The 15575-nt window shown below is 43.1% G+C and overlaps 1 protein-coding gene across 6 annotated transcripts in view; it reads right to left on the reverse strand.

Annotated features, from left to right (window-relative positions):
- LOC110515190 (butyrophilin subfamily 3 member A2) overlaps positions 1-15191 on the reverse strand; it is a 95405-nt gene extending 80214 nt beyond the window's left edge. The window contains exon 1 of one of the 6 annotated variants that reach the window (XM_036987016.1): positions 14822-15191. In XM_036987016.1, coding sequence (XP_036842911.1) covers positions 14822-14894 — 73 coding nt within the window. In that variant the 5' untranslated portion in view covers positions 14895-15191. The remainder of the gene's footprint in view (positions 1-14821) is intronic. The other 5 variants (XM_036987017.1, XM_036987018.1, XM_036987019.1 and 2 more) reach the window with 5 other exon arrangements.
- Positions 15192-15575: the final 384 nt, after the last annotated feature.

The raw sequence follows: 15575 nt of genomic DNA on the forward strand, positions 1-15575 counted from the left end.
CGGACACCACTATATAGCACCACCACCCTATAGAACCACCATTTCAATTAGTAACAACTTACGATGTGAAATGACCCAAGAACATTGATCATATAAAATGAATGTGACTTTCACTGTCAGTTGTTAACTTGCTAGATAGGTGTGAGTAGTATGGCAGAAATTACACTAATTTAATCAGAGAGAAAGGCAGAGTTATCACCATGTTGCTGCATGATACCTAACTAATGATTCAGGAATACTCCCTGGGGGCTGTAGATATTATATATATACTCCCTGGGGGCTGTAGATATTATAGATATTCGCCCTGGGGCTGTAGATATTATATATATACTCCCTGGGGCTGTAGATATTATATATATACTCCCTGGGGCTGTAGATATTATATATATACTCCCTGGGGGCTGTAGATATTGTAGATATTCTCCCTGGGGGCTGTAGATATTATAGATATTCTCCCTGGGGGCTGTAGATATTATATATATACTCCCTGGGGCTGTAGATATTAGATATATACTCCCTGGGGGCTGTAGATATTGTAGATATTCTCCCTGGGGGCTGTAGATATTATATATATACTCCCTGGGGGCTGTAGATATTATATATATACTCCCTGGGGGCTGTAGATATTGTAGATATTCTCCCTGGGGGCTGTAGATATTATATATATACTCCCTGGGGGCAGTAGATGTTATAGATATTCTCCCTGGGGGCTGTATATATTATATATATACTCCCTGGGGGCTGTAGATATTATATATATACTCCCTGGGGGCTGTAGATATTATATATATACTCCCTGGGGGCTGTAGATATTGTAGATATACTCCCTGGGGGCTGTAGATATTATATATATACTCCCTGGGGGCTGAAGATATTATATATATACTCCCTGGGGCTGTGGATATTATATATATACTCCCTGGGGGCTGTAGATATTATATATATACTCCCTGGGGGCTGTAGATATTATATATATACTCCCTGGGGCTGTAGATATTATATATATACTCCCTGGGGCTGTGGATATTATATATATACTCCCTGGGGCTGTAGATATTATATATATACTCCCTGGGGGCTGAAGATATTATATATATACTCCCTGGGGCTGTGGATATTATATATATACTCCCTGGGGCTGTAGATATTAAATATATTCTCCCTGGGGGCTGTAGATATTATATATATACTCCCTGGGGGCTGTAGATATTATATATATATTCCCTGGGGCTGTAGATATTATATATATTCTCCCTGGGGGCTGTAGATATTATATATATACTCCCTGGGGGCTGTAGATATTATAGATATTCTCCCTGGGGGCTGTAGATATTATATATATACTCCCTGGGGGCTGTAGATATTATAGATGTACTCCCTGGGGGCTGTAGATATTATATATATACTCCCTGGGGGCTGTAGATATACTCCCTGGGGGCTGTAGATATTATATATATACTCCCTGGGGGCTGTAGATATTATATATATACTCCCTGGGGGCTGTAGATATACTCCCTGGGGGCTGTAGATATTATATATATATACTCCCTGGGGGCTGTAGATATTATAGATATACTCCCTGGGGGCTGTAGATATTATATATATACTCCCTGGGGGCTGTAGATATTATAGATATACTCCCTGGGGGCTGTAGATATTATATATATACTCCCTGGGGGCTGTAGATATTATATATATACTCCCTGGGGGCTGTAGATATACTCCCTGGGGGCTGTAGATATTATATATATACTCCCTGGGGCTGTAGATATTATATATATACTCCCTGGGGGCTGTAGATATTATATATATACTCCCTGGGGGCTGTAGATATTATATATATACTCCCTGGGGGCTGTAGATATTATATATATACTCCCTGGGGGCTGTAGATATTATATATATACTCCCTGGGGGCTGTAGATATTATATATATACTCCCTGGGGGCTGTAGATATTATATATATTCTCCCTGGGGGCTGTAGATATTGTAGATATTCTCCCTGGGGGCTGTAGATATTATATATATACTCCCTGGGGCTGTAGATATTATATATATACTCCCTGGGGGCTGTAGATATTGTAGATATTCTCCCTGGGGGCTGTAGATATTATATATATACTCCCTGGGGGCTGTAGATATTATATATATACTCCCTGGGGGCTGTAGATATTATATATATATACTCCCTGGGGGCTGTCGATATTATATATATACTCCCTGGGGGCTGTAGATATTATATATATACTCCCTGGGGGCTGTATATATTATATATATACTCCCTGGGGGCTGTAGATATTATATATATACTCCCTGGGGGCTGTAGATATTATATATTTACTCCCTGGGGGCTGTAGATATTATATATATACTCCCTGGGGGCTGTAGATATTATATATATACTCCCTGGGGGCTGTAGATATTATATATATACTCCCTGGGGGCTGTAGATATTGTAGATATACTCCCTGGGGGCTGTAGATATTGTAGATATTCTCCCTGGGGGCTGTAGATATTATATATATACTCCCTGGGGGCTGTAGATATTATATATATATACTCCCTGGGGGCTGTAGATATTATATATATACTCCCTGGGGGCTGTAGATATTATATATATACTCCCTGGGGGCTGTATATATTATATATATACTCCCTGGGGGCTGTAGATATTATATATATACTCCCTGGGGGCTGTAGATATTATATATATACTCCCTGGGGGCTGTAGATATTATATATATACTCCCTGGGGGCTGTAGATATTATATATATACTCCCTGGGGGCTGTAGATATTATATATATACTCCCTGGGGGCTGTAGATATTATATATATACTCCCTGGGGGCTGTAGATATTGTAGATATACTCCCTGGGGGCTGTAGATATTGTAGATATTCTCCCTGGGGGCTGTAGATATTATATATATACTCCCTGGGGGCTGTAGATATTATATATATACTCCCTGGGGCCTGTAGATATTATATATATACTCCCTGGGGGCTGTAGATATTATAGATATTCTCCCTGGGGGCTGTATATATTATATATATACTCCCTGGGGGCTGAAGATATTATATATATACTCCCTGGGGCTGTAGATATTATATATATACTCCGTGGGGCTGTAGATATTATATATATTCTCCCTGGGGGCTGTAGATATTATATATATACTCCCTGGGGGCTGTAGATATTATATATATACTCCCTGGGGCTGTAGATATTATATATATTCTCCCTGGGGGCTGTAGATATTATATATATACTCCCTGGGGGCTGTAGATATTATAGATATTCTCCCTGGGGGCTGTAGATATTATATATATACTCCCTGGGGGCTGTAGATATTATAGATGTACTCCCTGGGGGCTGTAGATATTATATATATACTCCCTGGGGGCTGTAGATATACTCCCTGGGGGCTGTAGATATTATATATATACTCCCTGGGGGCTGTAGATATTATAGATGTACTCCCTGGGGGCTGTATATATTATATATATACTCCCTGGGGGCTGTAGATATACTCCCTGGGGGCTGTAGATATTATATATATACTCCCTGGGGGCTGTAGATATACTCCCTGGGGGCTGTAGATATTATATATATACTCCCTGGGGGCTGTAGATATTATATATATACTCCCTGGGGGCTGTAGATATTATATATATACTCCCTGGGGGCTGTATATATTATATATATACTCCCTGGGGGCTGTAGATATTGTAGATATACTCCCTGGGGGCTGTAGATATTATATATATACTCCCTGGGGGCTGTAGATATTATATATATACTCCCTGGGGGCTGTAGATATTATAGATATTCTCCCTGGGGGCTGTAGATATCATAGATATACTCCCTGGGGCTGTAGATATTATATATATACTCCCTGGGGGCTGTAGATATTATATATATACACCCTGGGGGCTGTAGATATTATATATATACTCCCTGGGGGCTGTAGATATTATATATATACTCCCTGGGGGCTGTAGATATTATAGATATACTCCCTGGGGGCTGTAGATATTATATATATACTCCCTGGGGGCTGTAGATATTATATATATACTCCCTGGGGGCTGTAGATATTATATATATACTCCCTGGGGGCTGTAGATATTATATATATACACCCTGGGGGCTGTAGATATTATATATATTCTCCCTGGGGGCTGTAAATATTATATATATACTCCCTGGGGGCTGTAGATATTATATATATACTCCCTGGGGGCTGTAGATATTATATATATACTCCCTGGGGGCTGTAGATATTATATATATACTCCCTGGGGGCTGTAGATATTATATATATATACACCCTGGGGGCTGTAGATATTATATATATACTCCCTGGGGGCTGTAGATATTATATATATACTCCCTGGGGGCTGTAGATATCATAGATATACTCCCTGGGGGCTGTAGATATTATATATATACTCCCTGGGGGCTGTAGATATTATAGATATACTCCCTGGGGGCTGTAGATATTATATATATACTCCCTGGGGGCAGGAAGATATTATAGATATTCTCCCTGGGGGCTGTAGATATTCTCCCTGGGGGCTGTAGATATTATAGATATTCTCCCTGGGGGCTGTAGATATTATATATATACTCCCTGGGGGCTGTAGATATTATATATATACTCCCTGGGGGCTGTAGAAATACTCCCTGGGGGCGGTAGATATTATATATATACTCCCTGGGGGCTGTAGATATTATAGATATACTCCCTGGGGGCTGTAGATATTATATATATACTCCCTGGGGGCAATAGATATTATATATATACTCCCTGGGGGCTGTAGATATTATATATATACTCCCTGGGGGCTGTAGATATACTCCCTGGGGGCTGTAGATATTATATATATACTCCCTGGGGCTGTAGATATTATATATATACTCCCTGGGGGCTGTATATATTATATATATACTCCCTGGGGGCTGTACATATTATTGATATACTCCCTGGGGGCTGTAGATATTATATATATACTCCCTGGGGGCTGTAGATATTATATATATACTCCCTGGGGGCTGTAGATATTATAGATATACTCCCTGGGGGCTGTAGATATTATTTATATACTCCCTGGGGGCTGTAGATATACTCCCTGGGGGCTGTAGATATTATATATATACTCCCTGGGGGCTGTATATATTATATATATACTCCCTGGGGGCTGTAGATATACTCCCTGGGGGCTGTAGATATTATATATATATACTCCCTGGGGGCTGTATATATTATATATATTATCCCTGGGGGCTGTAGATATCATAGATATACTCCCTGGGGCTGTAGATATTATATATATACTCCCTGGGGGCTGTAGATATTATATATATACTCCCTGGGGGCTGTAGATATTATATATATACTCCCTGGGGGCTGTAGATATTATATATATACTCCCTGGGGTCTGTAGATATTATAGATATACTCCCTGGGGGCTGTAGATATTATATATATACTCCCTGGGGGCTGTAGATATTATATATATATACTCCCTGGGGGCTGTAGATATTATATATATACTCCCTGGGGGCTGTAGATATTATATATATACTCCCTGGGGGCTGTAGATATTATAGATATACTCCCTGGGGGCTGTAGATATTATATATATACTCCCTGGGGCAGTAGATATTATATATATACTCCCTGGGGGCTGTAGATATTATATATATACTCCCTGGGGGCTGTAGATATTGTAGATATACTCCCTGGGGGCTTTAGATATTATATATATACTCCCTGGGGATGTAGATATTATATATATACTCCCTGGGGGCTGTAGATATTATATATATATACACCCTGGGGGCTGTAGATATTATATATATACTCCCTGGGGGCTGTAGATATTATATATATACTCCCTGGGGGCTGTAGATATTATATATATATACACCCTGGGGGCTGTAGATATTATATAGATACTCCCTGGGGGCTGTAGATATTATATATATATACACCCTGGGGGCTGTAGATATTATATATATACTCCCTGGGGGCTGTAGATATACTCCCTGGGGGCTGTAGATATTATATATATACTCCCTGGGGGCTGTAGATATTATAGATATACTCCCTGGGGACTGTAGATATTATATATATACTCCCTGGGGGCAATAGATATTATATATATGCTCCCTGGGGGCTGTAGATATTATATATATACTCCCTGGGGGCTGTAGATATTATATATATACTCCCTGGGGGCTGTAGATATTATATATATACTCCCTGGGGGCTGTAGATATTATAGATATTCTCCCTGGGGGCTGTAGATATTATATATATACTCCCTGGGGGCTGTAGATATTATATATATACTCCCTGGGGGCTGTAGATATACTCCCTGGGGGCTGTAGATATTATATATATACTCCCTGGGGGCTGTATATATTATATATATACTCCCTGGGGGCTGTAGATATACTCCCTGGGGGCTGTAGATATTATAGATATACTCCCTGGGGGCTGTATATATACTCCCTGGGGGCTGTAGATATTATATATATACTCCCTGGGGGCTGTAGATATTATATATATATACTCCCTGGGGGCTGTAGATATTATATATATTCTCCCTGGGGGCTGTAGATATTCTCCCTGGGGGCTGTAGATATTATAGATATTCTCCCTGGGGGCTGTAGATATTATATATATACTCCCTGGGGGCTGTAGATATACTCCCTGGGGGCTGTAGATATTATATATATACTCCCTGGGGGCTGTAGATATTATAGATATACTCCCTGGGGACTGTAGATATTATATATATACTCCCTGGGGGCAATAGATATTATATATATGCTCCCTGGGGGCTGTAGATATTATATATATACTCCCTGGGGGCTGTAGATATTATATATATACTCCCTGGGGGCTGTAGATATTATAGATGTACTCCCTGGGGGCTGTAGATATTATATATATACTCCCTGGGGGCTGTAGATATTATATATATACTCCCTGGGGGCTGTAGATATACTCCCTGGGGGCTGTAGATATTATATATATACTCCCTGGGGGCTGTATATATTATATATATACTCCCTGGGGGCTGTAGATATACTCCCTGGGGGCTGTAGATATTATAGATATACTCCCTGGGGGCTGTATATATACTCCCTGGGGGCTGTAGATATTATATATATACTCCCTGGGGGCTGTAGATATTATATATATATACTCCCTGGGGGCTGTAGATATTATATATATTCTCCCTGGGGGCTGTAGATATTCTCCCTGGGGGCTGTAGATATTATAGATATTCTCCCTGGGGGCTGTAGATATTATATATATACTCCCTGGGGGCTGTAGATATACTCCCTGGGGGCTGTAGATATTATATATATACTCCCTGGGGGCTGTAGATATTATAGATATACTCCCTGGGGACTGTAGATATTATATATATACTCCCTGGGGGCAATAGATATTATATATATGCTCCCTGGGGGCTGTAGATATTATATATATACTCCCTGGGGGCTGTAGATATTATATATATACTCCCTGGGGGCTGTAGATACTATAGATGTACTCCCTGGGGGCTGTAGATATTATATATATACTCCCTGGGGGCTGTAGATATACTCCCTGGGGGCTGTAGATATTATATATATACTCCCTGGGGCTGTAGATATTATATATATACTCCCTGGGGGCTGTAGATATTATAGATATTCTCCCTGGGGGCTGTAGATATTATATATATACTCCCTGGGGGCTGTAGATATTATATATATACTCCCTGGGGGCTGTAGATATACTCCCTGGGGGCTGTAGATATTATATATATACTCCCTGGGGGCTGTATATATTATATATATACTCCCTGGGGGCTGTAGATATACTCCCTGGGGGCTGTAGATATTATAGATATACTCCCTGGGGGCTGTATATATACTCCCTGGGGGCTGTAGATATTATATATATACTCCCTGGAGGCTGTAGATATACTCCCTGGGGGCTGTAGATATTATAGATATACTCCCTGGGGGCTGTATATATACTCCCTGGGGGCTGTAGATATTATATATATACTCCCTAGGGGCTGTAGATATTATATATATACTCCCTGGGGGCTGTAGATATACTCCCTGGGGGCTGTAGATATTATAGATATACTCCCTGGGGGCTGTATATATACTCCCTGGGGGCTGTAGATATTATATATATACTCCCTGGGGGCAATAGATATTATATATATGCTCCCTGGGGGCTGTAGATATTATATATATACTCCCTGGGGGCTGTAGATATACTCCCTGGGGGCTGTAGATATTATATATATACTCCCTGGGGGCTGTAGATATTATATATATACTCCCTGGGGGATGTAGATATTATATATATACTCCCTGGGGGCTGTAGATATTATATATATTCTCCCTGGGGGCTGTAGATATTATAGATATACTCCCTGGGGGCTGTAGATATTATATATATACTCCCTGGGGGCTGTAGATATTATATATATACTCCCTGGGGGCTGTAGATATTATAGATATACTCCCTGGGGGCTGTAGATATTATATATATACTCCCTGGGGGCTGTAGATATTATATATATACTCCCTGGGGGCTGTAGATATTATATATATACTCCCTGGGGGCTGTAGATATTAAATATATACTCCCTGGGGGCTGTAGATATTATATATATTCTCCCTGGGGGCTGTAGATATTATATATATACTCCCTGGGGGCTGTAGATATTATATATATACTCCCTGGTGGCTGTAGATATTATAGATATACTCCTTGGGGGCTGTAGATATTATATATATACTCCCTGGGGCTGTAGATATTATATATATACTCCCTGGGGGCTGTAGATATTATATATATACTCCCTGGGGGCTGTAGATATTGTAGATATACTCCCTGGGGGCTGTAGATATTATATATATACTCCCTGGGGGCTGTAGATATTATATATATTCTCCCTGGGGGCTGTATATATTATAGAAATTATCCCTGGGGGCTGTAGATATTATAGATATTCTCCCTGGGGGCTGTAGATATTATATATATACTCCCTGGGGGCTGTAGATATTATATATATACTCCCTGGGGGCTGTAGATATTATAGATATTCTCCCTGGGGGCTGTAGATATTATATATATACTCCCTGGGGGCTGTAGATATTGTAGATATACTCCCTGGGGGCTGTAGATATTATAGATATACTCCCTGGGGCTGTAGATATTATATATATACTCCCTGGGGGCTGTAGATATTATAGATTTTCTCCCTGGGGGCTGTAGATATTATATATATACTCCCTGGGGGCTGTAGATATTATATATATACTCCCTGGGGGCTGTAGATATTGTAGATATACTCCCTGGGACTGTAGATATTATATATATACTCCCTGGGGGCTGTAGATATTATATATATACTCCCTGGGGGCTGTAGATATTCTCCCTGGGGGCTGTAGATATTCTCCCTGGGGGCTGTAGATATTGTAGATATTCTCCCTGGGGCTGTAGATATTATAGATATACTCCCTGGGGGCTGTAGATATTATATATATACTCCCTGGGGGCTGTAGATATTATATATATACTCCCTGGGGGCTGTAGATATTGTAGATATACTCCCTGGGGGCTGTAGATATTATAGATATACTCCCTGGGGCTGTAGATATTATATATATACTCCCTGGGGGCTGTAGATATTATAGATTTTCTCCCTGGGGGCTGTAGATATTATATATATACTCCCTGGGGGCTGTAGATATTATATATATACTCCCTGGGGGCTGTAGATATTGTAGATATACTCCCTGGGACTGTAGATATTATATATATACTCCCTGGGGGCTGTAGATATTATATATATACTCCCTGGGGGCTGTAGATATTCTCCCTGGGGGCTGTAGATATTCTCCCTGGGGGCTGTAGATATTGTAGATATTCTCCCTGGGGCTGTAGATATTATAGATATACTCCCTGGGGGCTGTAGATATTATATATATACTCCCTGGGGCTGTAGATATTAGATATATACTCCCTGGGGGCTGTAGATATTATATATATACTCCCTGGGGGCTGTAGATATTATAGATATTCTCCCTGGGGGCTGTAGATATTATATATATTCTCCCTGGGGGCTGTAGATATTATATATATACTCCCTGGGGCTGTAGATATTAGATATATTCTCCCTGGGGCTGTAGATATTATAGATATACTCCCTGGGGGCTGTAGATATTATATATATACTCCCTGGGGCTGTAGATATTAGATATATACTCCCTGGGGGCTGTAGATATTATATATATACTCCCTGGGGGCTGTAGATATTATAGATATTCTCCCTGGGGGCTGTAGATATTATATATATTCTCCCTGGGGGCTGTAGATATTATATATATACTACCTGGGGCTGTAGATATTATAGATATTCTCCCTGGGGGCAGTAGATATTATATATATACTCCCTGGGGGCTGTAGATATTATAGATATTCTCCCTGGGGGCTGTAGATATTATATATATACTCCCTGGGGGCTGTAGATATTATATATATACTCCCTGGGGGCTGTAGATATTATAGATATTCTCCCTGGGGGCTGTATATATTATATATATACTCCCTGGGGGCTGTAGATATTATATATATACTCCCTGGGGGCTGTATATATTATAGATATTATATATATTCTCCCTGGGGGCTGTATATATTATATATATACTCCCTGGGGGCTGTAGATATTATATATATACTCCCTGGGGGCTGTAGTTATTATATATATACTCCCTGGGGGCTGTAGATATTATATATATACTCCCTGGGGGCTGTAGATATTATAGATATACTCCCTGGGGGCTGTAGATATTATATATATACTCCCTGGGGGCTGTAGATATTATAGATATTCTCCCTGGGGGCTGTAGATATTATATATATTCTCCCTGGGGGCTGTAGATATTATATATATACTCCCTGGGGGCTGTAGATATTATAGATATACTCCCTGGGGGCTGTAGATATTATATATATACTCCCTGGGGGCTGTAGATATTATAGATATTCTCCCTGGGGGCTGTAGATATTATATATATTCTGCCTGGGGGCTGTAGATATTATATATATACTCCCTGGGGCTGTAGATATTATATATATACTCCCTGGGGGCTGTAGATATTATAGATATTCTCCCTGGGGGCTGTATATATTATATATATACTCCCTGGGGGATGTAGATATTATATATATACTCCCTGGGGGCTGTAGATATTATATATATACTCCCTGGGGGCTGTATATATTATATATATATACTCCCTGGGGGCTGTAGATATTATATATATACTCCCTGGGGGCTGTAGATATTATATATATACTCCCTGGGGGCTGTAGATATTATAGATATTCTCCCTGGGGGCTGTAGATATTATATATATACTCCCTGGGGGCTGTAGATATTATATATATACTCCCTGGGGGCTGTAGATATTATATATATACTCCCTGGGGGCTGTAGATATTATATATATTCTCCCTGGGGGCTGTAGATATTATATATATACTCCCTGGGGGCTGTAGATATTATATATATACTCCCTGGGGGCTGTAGATATTATATATATACTCCCTGGGGGCTGTAGATATTGTAGATATTCTCCCTGGGGGCTGTAGATATTATATATATACTCACTGGGGTCTGTAGATATTATAGATATTCTCCCTGGGGGCTGTAGATATTATATATATTCTCCCTGGGGGCTGTAGATATTATATATATACTCCCTGGGGGCTGTAGGGAGAACCTGGAATGGAGCATGTAGAAGACACTCAAGGCCCTGGGGGCTGTAGGGGAACCTGGAACGGAGCATTTAGCAGATACTCAAGGCCCTGGGGGCTGTAGGGGAACCTGGAACGGAGCATTTAGCAGATACTCAAGGCCCTGGGGGCTGTAGAGGAACCTGGAACGGAGCATTTAGCAGATACTCAAGGCCCTTAGTTTTCCTAACCTTAACTAATTATCCAAACCTACATCGTAAGTTCTCCTAACCTGCTACTAAAAAGGCAATGCCTTATCTTAGTATTGTGTAAATAGTGTTTGTCTGCCACGGACACCCTACAGCACCACCAACCTACAGCACCACCACCCTACAGCACCACCACACCCCAAACTGTCCTGTCTGCCACGGACACCACCCTACAGCACCACCACCACCCTACAGCACCACCACCCTACAGCACCACACCCCAAACTGCCCTGTCTGCCACGGACACCACCCTATAGCACCACCACCCTACAGCACCACCACCCTACAGCACCACACCCCAAACTGTCCTGTCTTCCACGGACACCACTCTATAGCACCACCACCCTACACCACTACCACCCTACAGCACCACCACCCTATAGAACCACCACCCTATAGCACCGCCACAATACAGCACCACCACCCTATAGCACCACCCTACAGCACCACCACCCTACACCACCACCCTACAGCACCACCACCCTACACCACCACCACCATACAGAACCACCACCCTATAGCACCACCACCCTACAGCACCACCACCACCCTACAGCACCACCCTACAGCACCACCACCCTACAGCACCACCCTATAGCACCACCAACTTATACCACCACCACCCTACAGCACCACCCTACAGCTCCACCACCCTACAGCACCAACACCCTATATCACCACCACCATACAGCACCACCACCCTACAGCACCACCACCCTATAGCACCACCACCCTACAGCACCACCACCCTACAATAAAACACCCCACAGCACCACCCTACAGCACCACCACCCTACACCACCACCCTATAGCACCACCCTACAGCACCACCACCCTACACCACCTCCACCCTACAGAACCACCACCCTATAGCACCACCACCCTACAGCTCCACCACCCTACAGCACCACCACTATACAGCACCACCCTACAGCACCACCACCCTACAGCACCACCAACCTATACAGCTCCACCACCCTACAGCACCACCCTATAGCACCACCACCTTATACCACCACCACCCTACAGCACCACCCTACAGCACCACGAACCTACAGCACCACCACCCTATAGCACCACCACCCTACAGCACCACCACCCTACAGCACCACCACCCTACAGCACCACCACCCTACAGCACTACACTCTACAGCACCACCCTACAGCACCACCACCCTACACCACCACCCTATAGCACCACCACCCTACAGCACCACCACCCTAAAGCAACACCACCCTACTACACCACCACCCTATATTACCACCACCCTACAGCACCACCAACCTACTGCACTACCACCCTATAGCACCACCAGCCTATAGCACCACCACCCTACAGCACCACCACCCTACAGCACCACCCTATAGCACCATCACGCTAAAGCACCACCACACCACAGCAAAACCACCCTACACCAACACCCTATAGCACCACCACCCTACAGCACCACCAACCTACAGCACCACCACCCTACAGCACCACCACCCTATAGCACCACCACCCTACAGCACCACCCTACAGCCCCACCGCCCTATACCACCACCTTATAGCATCACCACCCTACAGCACCACCACCCTACAGCACCACCACCCTACTACACCACCACCCTATAGCACCACCACCTTATAGCACCACCACCCTACAGCACCACCACCCTACAGCACCACCCTATAGCAACACCACCCTATAGCACCAGCACATCACAGCACCACCACCCTACAGCACCTCCCTACAGCACCACCCTACAGCACCACCACCCTACACCACCACCTTATAGCACCACCACCCTACAGTACCACCACCCTACAGCACCACCACCCTACTGCACCACCACCCTATAGCACCACCACCCTACAGCACCACCACTCTACAGCACCACCACCCTACTGCACCACCACCCTATAGCACCACCACCCTACAGCACCACCACCCTATAGCACCACCCTACAGCACCACCACCCTATAGCACCACCCTACAGCACCACCACCCTACAACACCACCACCCTATAGCACCACCACCCTACAGCACCACCACCACCCTACAGCACCACCAACCTATAGCACCAACACACCACAAACTGTCCTGTCTTCCACGGACACCACCCTATAGCACCACCACCCTACAGCACCACCACCCTACAGCACCACCACACTATAGCACCACCCTACAGCACCACCACCCTACAGCACCACCACCCTACAGCACCACCAACCTATAGCACCAACACACCACAAACTGTCCTGTCTTCCACGGACACCACCCTATAGCACCACCACCCTACAGCACCACCACACCACAAACTGTCGTGTCTTCCACGGACACCACCCTATAGCACCACCACCCTACAGCACCACCATCCTACAGCACCACCACCCTATAGCACCACCCTACAGCACCACCACCCTATGCCATCACCACCCTACAGCACCACCAACCTATAGCACCATCACACCCCAAACTGTCCTGTCTTCCACGGACACCACCCTATAGCACCACCACACCCTATAGCACCACCACACCCCAAACTGTCCAGTCTGATGGAGATGGAGATTACCCTAACTGCAGTGTCTGCCGCGGACACCACCCTAAAGCACCACCACACCCAAACTGCCCGGTCTGATCAGACAACAACACAGTGACGACAAGACATCTACAATTCCTGCACTCGGTTTTGATCCTGCACTTGAATTCTCCCCGTTTCTTTCTTGTTAATATTATGTTCAGATAATAAAATATCCTACAGGCTAAATAATGAAGGAATAATGTTGTGTCCTACCTGTCGTTATCAATGAAACACTGATGAACAGAATCCCAAAACACCAGACCGCAGAGGTCGGAAAGGTCTTCATTTCACTAACAAAACAAGTCTGACTCCAAGGTAAAGCTGTTTGTAACTGGTCAATAAAACTATTAGGAGTTTAGAAAAATAAACCAAAACAGTTGAAAGACTAATTTGGCAACGAACAGAATGTACCACTGCGTCTGTTCCAGAAATAACGGAGAAAAAGGGTGGTGGAGTTTCACACTTTACTTTCACTTTCACCTACAGTACTTCTAGTTGAATATCATCTCGGGATATCTAGCTCCATCTAGTGTTCTGATATGGACATTAAACTTCATGTCGTCTCGCGATATCTAGATCCATCCAGTGTTCTGATATGGACGTTAACATCATGTCGTCTCGCGATATCTAGATCCATCCAGTGTTCTGATATGGACGTTAACATCATGTCGTCTCGCGATATCTAGATCCATCCAGTGTTCTGATGTGGACATTAACTTCATGTCAAATGTCCTAAGACACATACGAGCACTAATGTGAATAGTGAAATAAATGTGACAACAACTAGGCTGTAGTAAATATTTAAACTAGTAACAATTTACGATGTGAAATGACCCAAGAACACTGATCATATTAAATGAATGTGACTTTCACTGTCAGTTGTTGACTAGCTAGACAGGTGTGAGCAGTATGGCAGAAATTACACTAATTTAATCAGAGAGGAAGGCAGAGTTATCAACATGTTGCT

This window comes from Oncorhynchus mykiss, chromosome 9 (assembly GCF_013265735.2).
Source record: "Oncorhynchus mykiss isolate Arlee chromosome 9, USDA_OmykA_1.1, whole genome shotgun sequence".
Classification (NCBI taxonomy): domain Eukaryota; kingdom Metazoa; phylum Chordata; class Actinopteri; order Salmoniformes; family Salmonidae; genus Oncorhynchus; species Oncorhynchus mykiss.